The sequence below is a fragment of the Puccinia triticina genome, chromosome 15A (assembly GCF_026914185.1).
Source record: "Puccinia triticina chromosome 15A, complete sequence".
Lineage (NCBI taxonomy): Eukaryota > Fungi > Basidiomycota > Pucciniomycetes > Pucciniales > Pucciniaceae > Puccinia > Puccinia triticina.
This window is the reverse complement of record NC_070572.1, coordinates 2,376,321-2,387,936: the sequence shown is the minus strand read 5'-3', so window position 1 is coordinate 2,387,936 and position 11,616 is coordinate 2,376,321. Positions and strand designations below refer to the sequence as shown.

Sequence of the window (11,616 nt, the reverse complement as noted above, 5' to 3'; positions counted from 1 at the left end):
CTGGTACCCCATTTCAACACCAGGCTATCACCAAGCCTCCAAGTACAAACAACAATATCAAGTGCCACGCTGGCCATTGCAGGCAACAGCACCTGATACATAAGACATAAGTATTTAGGCGCGCGCACAAACCAACTGTTGCATAATCTGACCAGATCATACACTCCTCTGACCGCCGCTAAGCAGCACCCTCGCCATCGGATGGTCTTGCTGGGCGTGTTTGTTGCTCTTGTCGGGCTGGGATGGCCAATCAACAAGTATTATGCGCCAAGGCGCTGGGGAGGACATTGCGACTGCTCATTTGCCTCCCTGCCAAAGATCGCTTCATCCATGCCGGCGTCAGCCATCCGTTTTGTTTCTTTGAAAAACGTAATTGGGTGCTTTTCGGTGGCCATGATGGAAAGGTCTCACCCTCACCTTCTCTTTCCTGCATCCAAGAGATGTCACTCAGTTGCTCATGTGTTTCGTGTTTTTGGCACAGGTCTTTGCAACCAATCTGGGCCCGGTGTTGCGCCAAACCCTGTGCCCCAGCGCCGCCTGCTTCTTAAGATGCCTCTCTAACCCATATCGCCTCGCTCCCTCCACCCGAGCGACAATGGCCAACCATCCCCGAAGCCTCTCAGCCAACCCTGCCATGCTTCTCCTCAGCCACTCTGCCGCTGCCGCCGATCCTGCCGACAAGGGCAACAACAATACCCCCACACTCGCCCACATGCCCGCCCTGCCCAGCACCCTCAGCACCGACGATCAGCTCTTACCCTGGTTGACACCCCTGCCCACCAACTCATTCTCCGCCTCCTCCGACTCGCTCTCGTCACCGTCCTCCTCCTCCTCCTCCTCTCCATCCCTCTGTCGCCATCATACGTTCGACCCGCTAGAACCCGAAATCCCGGCCTGCTTCGCCTCATCCTCTCTCTGTCTATCCACCCCTCCCTCCAACCCATCGTCTACTCGTGACCCTCTCAAAACTACCCGGCCCATCTTCCTCCTCCCCGGCCCGGCCCAGCTCTCAACCATCCCCATCTCAATCTTGACTCCCCACAAGCTCTCAACCCCTTGCCAAACTTCGCCATTGTTGCCCCCAGAACTTGCCCTATGGAATCATCAGCCAGTTTTCAAACTTGCATAAATGTGAAATCAATGCTGCCCTTTTAAAATAAAAGTCAAAGGCAAAAGTATCCTGCAAACTTCAACACAGGCTTTTATCAGTACACTTTTGTATATCCCATGTTTAGTGTTTCTCCTCTAACTTGAGTGTTGGCTTGCAAGCTAGCCATGCTACTGGGGTTCAGAGCATGGATGAAATTTTTCTCACTCTCAAAAACAAATACATTGAACTTTGTATCAGGGTGAATTGTATGGGGAACTGAGCCCTTATTGTTCCTGTAAAGATTTACTTGATTTCTATTTGAATTCTTGAGAAGGAACTCCACATTTCATGCATCCTTCCACTCGAATGGTCATTTTTCAATTCAATTGAGTCATGATACTGGAGAAACAGCATCACTGCCAGCATGTTTGGCTGGGTTGAAGTCATCCCAGTTTAACTGGGATGCACTCAACCAATTTAAACTTGGTTGATCTCAACCAATTTAATATAAACCTAAGGGGGGTTCCTTGGATTTATATTTCATCAGTTCGGATCACCCAAGTTTAAATTGGTTAAGTGCATCCCAGTTTAACTGGGATAACCTTAACCCAGCCAATTGTGCTGGCAGTGCATATGACTAAAATTGTGTGAGTATATCAAATAGCACAGTGTGTAGACCTAGGCCCCGTTTGGAGCCAATATAATCCAGGCAATATATGAGTTTTTTTGCATGACATCCTATGTGACATCTGATCAGGTCCGCCAAAACTTGATCAGATGTCACAAGTTTCCAGATTATATTGTGCAATTATATCGGCTCCAAACGGGGCCCTATTTTCCACCATCATATTTTTTGAGGAATAACTTGAAGTCTGGTGAGAGCTCCTTACCTCTCCAAAAAGGTAGCAAAAACCCACTGTACATGCTGTAGATTACCAGATTTTGAAGGATCATCATTTGAAAGTTTGTTGTAAATTTTTGAAATTCTCAACTGTGATGCAGATACTACTTGGTGGATAATTGTAGACTCTGATTTTTTTTTTTTTTTTTGCAAAGGTGGGTTGGGGTTCTAGATTTTAAATTGTAACAATTACAACGGCGTAGCCGCCTTGGCCTCTGGTTGCTTAAAAGGATGGGTAGACTAGAGGGGGGTCAAAAATGCAGTGAAAACCTGGTGTGTCTGATAAATCTGTATGGACTGATACTGCATAAAGTTGGGTAGTGAGATTAAACACAGAAGGTGGGTCAACTAAACCTAGATTTTGCAGCGGCGAAGCCGCCTTGGCCTCTAGTAAATAATAAAAGAAATACACAATAAGATAAAAAGAAACAAAGAAGAAAAAGTACCTAAAGGCAAGAGCAACAATATGTATTGGATACAGGACTTTAGGAAACAGGACAGGAAAAGGCACAAGAGAGCTTAGAGAGATAAGAAAGTAGAGTCAGCCATAGGACGGGATAGGTGATTGATGCCAAATAAGAACCTACAACAAGAGCAAACTGGGAGAACCTTGACAAGGGGATCAACAAGTAGTTGAACGAAGGGCTCTTCAAGAACCGCAAGCTAGTAGAGAGTCAAGGCAGAAGGGATCTGCAAAGAACGCAAGTGAAGTGATGATGGAAGAATATACTGGCTAACAATAGTGTTGCTTGTGGGGAAACAAGCAGGGTCTGAATGAGAGGACAATACTTCTGAATAATGATGATGGTGGTTCCCCAAGGAAAGAAGAAAAAGAAGGGAATAAAGGGAGGAAGGACTGAGTTAAGTATTTGCCAGTGGAGTATCTTGCAAAAGGAAAGCAAGGGGTTGACCGAGCGCATTGACAATGTCATAAGAGGCTTGAGCAAGTTAGAGGACAAAGAGAGTCCTAGAGGGATTTCCCCCAGATGTTAAAAGATACATAGTACATACATAACACCCCAAATTTGGGGCTCCAGGGGGTGTGGAATAATAAATCTCTTAAGTCTGCTCAAACGTACTCCGGGACAGGCCATAGTTGAAATGGATGTTGCTGAGGTCCATTACCCATGGAGATTGATTAGGTGTGGATGTCCACCCAAGTAATCTGCTTGAATGGACTTGGTGACCATCCGTAAGAGAGTCCGTTGAATGGAGTGGACACATTCATTAGCAAGTCCGTTGAAGGGAGTTGGTTAAATTGAACGGACTCAGCGAGTCCGTTGAAGGGAGTTGGTTAAATTGAACGGACTCAGCGAGTCCGTTGAAGGGAGTCGTTCAAAAGAGAGTCCATTGAACGGAGTCAATATGTACCATCTGGGTGATGTCTCCAAAGCTGCTTGAACAGGGTTGAATAAACTTGTCAATACAAAAAGAGCATCAACACCAGCGTTACTTGCATGAAATAAATTTGTACAGGGTATCAACACTGGCGTTACTTGCATTGACAGATTTTTGTATGGGTTTGTTTGGCCCCCAGAGGCTATTCCTTTATTTATATGTAGATGTAGATGTAGATGTAGATATGTAGATATCAACGCCAGCGTTACTTGCATTGAAAGATTTTTGTACGGGTTTGTTTGGCCCCCAGAGGCTATTCCTTTATTTATATGTAGATATGTAGATGTAGATATGTAGATATATGTAGATTGTTTGTTGCAGGTCTTGCAAAACGCTTGATGGCTTTCAAAACTGGTATGTTCTCAACTAGAGTTGTCATGAATTATATATCTATCTTTCCCTTTAAGCCTCTCAAAAGCAGCTTGGTGCCTAGGCGACTCCAGGAGTCCAGCTTGCCATCCTCTGTGAGACAGAGACAAGGTGCCAAAGTGGACTCCCGGGGGCCAGGACAAGGCCCCCATGAACTGTTGTGTCGGATGAGACGCGCTCAAGCTTGGGGTGGAGGCTAACTTGACACAAGTCCCCCCTGGTGGGAGGCTTGCTGAGGCTGGCCGCGAAGCGGCCCTCCCGCAGTGAGGGACTTGTGCACAAAGTCAAAAATTTGGCTGAGAAAGAAATCATGAATGGCTGGAGGAAAAATACTTAGCATCACCCAGCCTCCCCCTCAGCTCCTACGGACCTGTCCCAGAGCCAAAATATACTTCAGAACCTCAGCTTTCAAATGGTGCTGGTCTGATCTCCTCAATACCAACCTTTTTCCTTGTACAAATCCTTTAAAAATCCAAAAACACAAAGAAATGTAAACCAAGGAATTACAACCATCATGCCTTGTGGATATTGGATTCACAAGCCTGCAGATATGTGCAGATCCTACACCTGTAGCCACTCAATCGTTGCAGATAGGATATTCAATTGTGCATATTATCAGAAAATCCAAAATTGGATCTTCAGAGCAATGGAATATCCTTCAGGATTCCTTTGACCTTGAAAACAGGTTACTTCAATCAGTTTTGGAGTTTATGCCTCAAAAACTTGGGCAAGGGTGCGCATCAGTACTGCTGAGAGAACTGTCTCCTCAGACTTCTATGTACATGGGTTGTAGATTTTTGAATTCTGTTTTTGTGTTTTTAGGGTTGAAAATCCTTCCCTTGTCTGCCAGCTTTCAGACATTATGCATAAGCCTCTCCTACCAAGAGCCCTCCAGGCAGGGTCCCCCGGACCCTCCGTTTGAGAGGCTTAGTTAAGCTAGGGGCGGAGGCTAACTTAACACAAGTCCACCTGGTGGGAGGCTCGGTGTGCCTGGCCGCAAAGCGGCCCCTCCCGCAGGGAGGGACTTGTATATTATCCCCAATTTCATAGGGGAGCAGAAAGTACCAAATGGCTTTAGGGTTTTTTAACTTTTTGATAGCTCTGCCCCCAGCACCTCCAAAGGTCTGAGCCACAGCTTTCTGACCCTTTGACATCTCTTCTACAATTCTGTCTCCTCAGAATTTTTGTATCACCCTCAATTTTGTTTTAATAAATTTTTGAAAAGTGACTTCTCAAGAAATGGATCTTCACAAGGATTCACAAGGCTGTATTGCTTGTAGATCCTGTGGACCAACAAATCTGCATGCTTTCTAGGTTGTATGTAAATTGACACATTGTATGTACATAAGCTAAGATCACCACTGTGCTTCCCTCTGGCCAAATGCGTATCCACACATGGATCTTCCAAATTTAACACATGGTTTGGAATTTTGTTTTGCTGCCTTGACCAGATTCCTGGACATTTTTGCCACTAGGGATTGCAGTCTTTGTATTGAGAGGCTGGAACAGGTGTCAAAATGGAGGACTTCCCGTCATTTTTGAATTGAATAAATCTGGAATTTCAGATTTTGCAGGGAAATCTGGAATTTGGGACTCTGGATTGCTTCGGGGATCTTCAGGGACCTAGATTCCCCTGCAAAATCTGAAATCTGGCGGCTCAGATCTGACTTTCCAGATCAACAGGAAGTCCTCCAATTTGCGCATTTATCAAGGCTACAAGACTGTCTATTCAGTTTTCTTTTATTCTTTCTATTCCAATTTATAGGGCTGTATTTTTATTTTTTGCATTGAATATCCCTTCTGCTCCTGCCAAAATATTTTGAGGGATAGCGAGTAAGCCTCTCCTACGGAGAGCGCTCCGCGCGGGTCCCCCGGACCTCCGTTCGAGTGGCTTAGTTAAGCTCGGGGGCGGAGGTGTGCTCAGGCCAGACGCGACGCGAGTTTCCTTTTCCAGATTTCCATTCGACTCCATCTCAGGAAATTCCCACGTGACGATTTACTCGCAACATCCGAAGAACCGCACCTACAAATCTATCCGCTACTCGATAACTGGATACGCTAGACTACACATACCCTCGACCACCATGACGGCGCTGACAGATTAGTAGGTGTTTTTCTTGCCAATGTGTATCTCCTATGTATGATTGAGAGACAAAGCTGATCTGGGGGTGAAATGACAGTGAACGACAACGGCTCGAGAACATTAAGAAGAACCAATCTTTACTCTCCTCGCTAGCAATCAAGTCTGTGGGTCCGGCGGCGAAGAAGGGTCTGAAGAAGCCGGCCCCGACGAGCACCCCAGCCACCAAGAAACGGGCTCGCCCAGCGGCGGGCACTACAGACTCGCCGGTTCCTCTCAAGCGCCATGCCACCCGGGCGTCCGTTCGACTTGGTGGTGCCGGCTTGACCCCCGCCGAGCTCCAATCGCGCCTCGACAAGCAGGAGGAGGAGCTCGCCTCCGAGCGCCAGAAAAGAGAAGAACTCAAGCACGCCGACCGCCCCTTAGTCGCCGAGCACTTGCGGACCGGGCCCAGCGTGTCGCTCACTTCGACCCTCTTCAGCTCCCTCGCCAGCACCCTTTCCCAAAAAACCAAGACTATGAAGCAAGAAGAGGTCAACCTTGACTATTCTCCCGGCACCGATGCGGATTACGACCGCTTGGCCGACGCGTTGAACGGCCTGCAGCTGCGAGCACTCAATAAAGTCTGTCCCAACCGCATCTACTCGATGACCTTCCATCCCGACCGCCGTAAATCGCTACTCTTCATGGGCGAGAAACTAGGAGGGGTGGGGATCTGGGACGCGTTGGGCGCTGATGTGGTTGTCAAGTCGGAGGATGTGGAGGACGAGGATCACGTGTCGACCTCGTCGACGAACACGGCCGACGCGTCGAGCAAGCCGTCCCTCTCGCCGGCCAAGCCCGTTAAAGAAGAGGAGGAATCGGCCGAAGACGACGAGGAAGACCGGCTGGAGTATGTGGAAGGCCGGCCATACTTTATCCAAGCCCATGCCCGCAACTCGGCCGTCTCGGCCATCCAGACGCATCCAAGCGACCCGCACCTGATCTACACGAGCTCGTACGACGGGACGATCCGGGAGCTGAACTTCGAGACCCGACAGAGCACGGAGATCGTCGATGGCCCGATGCTCTCCGACGACGACATCCTCTTCTCGGCCTTCGAGTTCGCCAACCACGGCCGCGAGCTCTGGGCCTCCGACACCGCCGGCGGCCTCGTCCATCGCGACACCCGCCAGCCCAAAACGGCCGCCCGACGATGGACGGCGTCCAAGAAGAAGATCGGATGCCTCAGTATCTGTCCCGGCTCTGGGGACAGACTGGCGGTCACAGCGGGTCTGAACCGCGAGATGCGGTAGGTCTTCCTACAAGCCAGAGAGCCGTCCTCTAGCAGCCTGTTTTAAACCGATTGTCTTCTGTCTCCACATCAGGTTGTGGGACCTGCGGGCCCTATCGGGGCTCCCGCCGACCAGCGAGATCGGCGAGGTGGAGAGCGGGAGCTGTCTGGCCAGCTACGCTCACGGGCTGGCCTGCTCGTCGGCATACTTCAGCCCCGCCGGGGACAGGATCCTGAGCACCAGCTACGACGACCTCGTCCGCGTCTGGGAGATCAAGCCGGAGACGAGAGACGCCTGGCTCAGCAGCCACCCACCCGACCTCGACCTTGCGCCCGCTTATCAGGCCAGACACGATAACCAGACCGGCCGATGGGTCTCCGTATGTCTCCCCACCCCACCCCCAGCCCATCCCCTCCCGCTTCCTGCGGCTTCTCAAACTCTTTCCCTTTGCATCTCTGCAGGTCATGAAAGCCCGATGGTGTCCCAACTTGCGCTTCCCGTCCCACTTCACCGTCGGAAACATGGCCCGTAAGCTCCCCTCTACTGTCTCATCATCCACAAACAACTCCACTCATCTTCGCATGGCTTACTTGTATGGCTGGCAGACAAGCTGGATGTATACAGCCCCAAGGGCGAGCTCCTCGCTCAGCTCAAACACCCCGCCTTGACTACCGTCCCCGCCGTCACCGCTCAGCATCCCACCAGCTCCAACCTCCAGGTTGCGGGCGCTACGGCCGGCGGGAAGGTCTATCTGTGGACCTGATCCTCCCTTTCTCCTATATATCAGCATATATCTGTTTGTTGAGCCTCGTTGTGCTGTGTAACTTGTAATAGAACTATCATTCATTTTTATATCTATTGATTTCATTGTGTGCAGTATACAAGCGTGCCAGACTATTGGTTTTGCCCCAGCTCATTTGCTTGTATTTATGTTGTTTGTGTGTCCGGATTGCTGTTTTGGTGGTTTCTCATCTTGGAAATCATCCCTGGCTTCATTGCAGCCTTGGCCATTGTTACTCTGCTTCAGCAAGAGAGACTGTTCATGTCACCCGTTACGAGACGCCCGACGGGCCAGTATAGCGCAGTATGTAGTGGCCACAGGCAAGACTGGCCCCCAACATGAGGGGTTGGTTGGCAGTGGTCCTCAGTCTGACCATGATGACTGAGCACAGAGCTCTTCAACTAGCAAACTTGACTAACTCCCTGCCTGAGGCTTTGCCGGAGGGACTGATGGAATTCTTGCCTGACAATATTTTGAGTTTTGGTGGCACTCAACTTTGAGTGCCCAGGCCTCAACCTAGATGATTAGCTAGCTATTCAAACTTTTGATGGATGATAGGCTTCATTCTGATAGAATTTAGGACCATCAACTCTTTGTCTTCCTGCTAATTTTGTTTTTCAAAACCTTTGGCCCCGTTTGGCAGCAGTGATGTTAAGTAATAACCACTGCTTTTCTATAACCGGGCCTCACCGAGGCCCATATTGTATCACTCGCATGTTTGGCAGATTTGAGGAGTTATGAGGGTCATCATGAGTTTCCTCATCACTCCTCATCATCCCCGCCATTTCCAATATAGTACCCCTGGGGGTGTATTTGGGGTGATATCGGCACCCTTACACAACACACCCCCAACTCCACCTCTGTTACTCACCTCGATGGCCGCTACAGACTTTGTACCGGTCACCGAGCGGAGTACACACTCCAATCAATGGAAACGGTCATTGAGATTGATGACCGATCCAACACAATCAGCCATCAATGACCATTGGTCATCAAAGGGACTATGTATTCTCCTCGATGACCATTGGTCATCAAAGGGACTGTGTACATATTCTCCTCTATGACCATTGGTCATCCAAGGGACCATGTATTCCCATCAATGACTGATGGTCATTGATGGGACTATGTGTTCCCCAAAAGGGACTCTGTATTCCCTTTGATGACCGTGTACCGGCCATCATTGAGAGGAGTTAAACACTCAATTGGCCTTGCCGGTATGTACGCTTGATGGCCGGTATTTACCGGCCATGGAGATTTATGTAGGCAAGCTGTATGACGCGAGTGGCAGCCAAACACTTGTGCACCAGGAAAAAAAAATAGTCACTTGATGGCAAGTGACATGATGCAGCTTTGGTTTCTGCTCCAGAGCTACTCCAGCGCTGCTCCAAGTCTGCTCCACCAGCACTTGTAGATCTTGCAGGACTGCACCAGAGCACTCAATGTGGCACAGTCAGCTGATCCTATTTTTTTCCCAGGAACAGCTGATGCTCATCATAAGCTGAGCAGTAGGCATTGACTGAGCCTGGGCCAAAGCTGAGCATTGGCTGAGCCTGGGCCACAGCTGAGCATTGGATATTCCAAGCCTGATACAAATCCAAGTGTCAGCTGGACCAAGAATATTCCAAATCTGAGCATCAGCTTGGCCAACAATGGTCCAAAGCTGAGCATCATCTTGGAAAAGGCTTGTGCAGAGCTTAGGATCAGCTGGGACAATACTGTTCCAAAGATTAACACCAGCTGGGCCAAAACTTTTCAAAAGCTGAGCATCAGCTAAGCCAATGCTGGTACAAAGCTGAGCATTGGCTGAGCCAAGGCTGTTCTAAAGCTGAGTATCAGATGTTTTGAGACTATTCAAAAGATTAATATCACCTGAGCCAAGGCTGTTCCACAGATGAGCATCAGCTGAGCCAAGGCTGTTCCACAGATGAGCATCAGCTGAGCCAAGGCTGGTCCACAGCTGAGCCAAGGCTGGTCCACAGCTGAGCATCAGCTGAGCCAAGGCTGGTCCGCAGCTGAGTGTTGCGGGTGTACAAACTCCAAACCTGAAGTGCCAGGGGAGTCAAGAGGTGGAGCCGCGGGAGCAATGACATGTCACGGGGTTTTTCCTTCTTCCTTGTCAAGTATTAACAGATTAAGAGTTGAATCCACACAACACCGCTAGCATCTTCAAACTGAATCCATACAACACCGGACTGTCGTATGGTGAATACTTGTTGAGACAAGTCTGATATCCAGGGACCACTTCCACCACCGACCCAAGCAAAAAGACCTAAGCAAACAAAGGCATACAAAGCGCTCCTAGCTCTCCCACCTTTACCACCTTCTCCACCGCCTGATCCAGACACACCATCAGTCAACAACACACCGGGATCAACAGTATTCATCCCCTCGACATCACGCACTCAGGTTCCGAACAAGGCTCCATATTTCCCAAATCACCTGTTGAAACCTCTGCTTCTTTACGACAGGATCCCAACTGAGAACCCATTGATAGACCAACTATCATCTCTGTTTGCTTGACTTCACATAACCAATACACACAAATCTAAACCAGCCATGTTGTCTTCCAACGCTGGATCGTCCGAAGTAACTCCTCGGGCGAAATTTCTTTCCGAACCAATCAAATACAAAGATTCAATTGATATGCTCAATGCCGATGGCTCAAACTTCAACCAGTGGAAAAGGGCGCTGAATCGCACCATCAGATTGACGCTAGGTCATACAAACTTTTTCGACGTCCAAACCAACCGTCCAGCGCTCACCGAACAGGAATCATCTTCGTTACTCTTCTTGATCCAAGTTACCGTTCATGACGAACTCTTGTCTATAGCAGATTCGGCGGCGAACGCCGTCGAGGCTTTCGAAGCTATCCAGACCAACTTCCAAGGCTCTATTTGATTCGACAAGTGGATACTCTCAATAAGATCTTCGAATTAAAAAATTCTGAACCACCGACAGATTTGACTCAACTTCAGACAAAATTCAACAGTCTCTTTCAACTTTTCTCTGATCTGTCAAAAGTGGGCGCCCCCCTCAGCCCAGTTATTGAGTCTCTATTCCTACAAATTATAATTCCTGCACCTCCAAGTATGACTTGTGCTCAATTTTACCAAACCATCTCCCTCCAACTTGGCAACAAGAAGGATGCAACGGCACGCGAAGTTCAAACAATCATCAATTCCATGTATGGAGAAACAACTCGATTCGACAATCCAGCGCAGCCACAGGGATCCATTTTTAGAACATATCAACATTCTAACCGATTGAACCAATACCAGACAAACCGATCTCAGCAACACACCTCAAGCCGCCCCCAAGGGTTTCAACCCCCTCCAAATACAACTCAGACTCGGTCCAAAATGCCCTCTGCCAATGATATTGTGTCAGCCGTCAGCAATATTTGCCGTGGGAATAATCCACCTCCGGCACATCTCTTGGCTAAAAACAACATTTGTTCCTACTGTAATGGCACCGGACACTGGCGCTCAAACTGCCCAGTTCTCCGGCAGGATGCATTTCTTCCGCCGCCGAATACACCTAGTCTCCCCGCTTCCAATTATGCCCGACTGCCTGCCCCTCACACTTCAGCAAATATCCGATCAATCACGGGACCGACAACAGGGGGGGCAGGGGTTGCTGGCGCCGTTGTGGACTCTGGGGCAACTACTCACGTGAGCGGATCTTTCCCATGTTTTTCTTTCCTGATTCCGCTCAAACAAGAGT

At 49.0% G+C, this 11,616-nt stretch overlaps 1 protein-coding gene across 1 annotated transcript; it reads left to right on the top strand.

Moving 5' to 3' along the window:
• Positions 1–242: 242 nt before the first annotated feature.
• Positions 243–7,875, top strand: PtA15_15A231 (uncharacterized protein; the record flags this gene model as incomplete). Its single annotated transcript, XM_053163417.1, has 7 exons — positions 243–338; positions 482–762; positions 5,683–5,862; positions 5,939–7,129; positions 7,206–7,491; positions 7,574–7,640; positions 7,718–7,875. 7 exons carry the CDS (start codon positions 243–245, stop codon positions 7,873–7,875), a joined length of 2,259 nt encoding a protein of 752 aa, XP_053027394.1.
• Between the last annotated feature and the right edge of the window lie 3,741 nt (positions 7,876–11,616).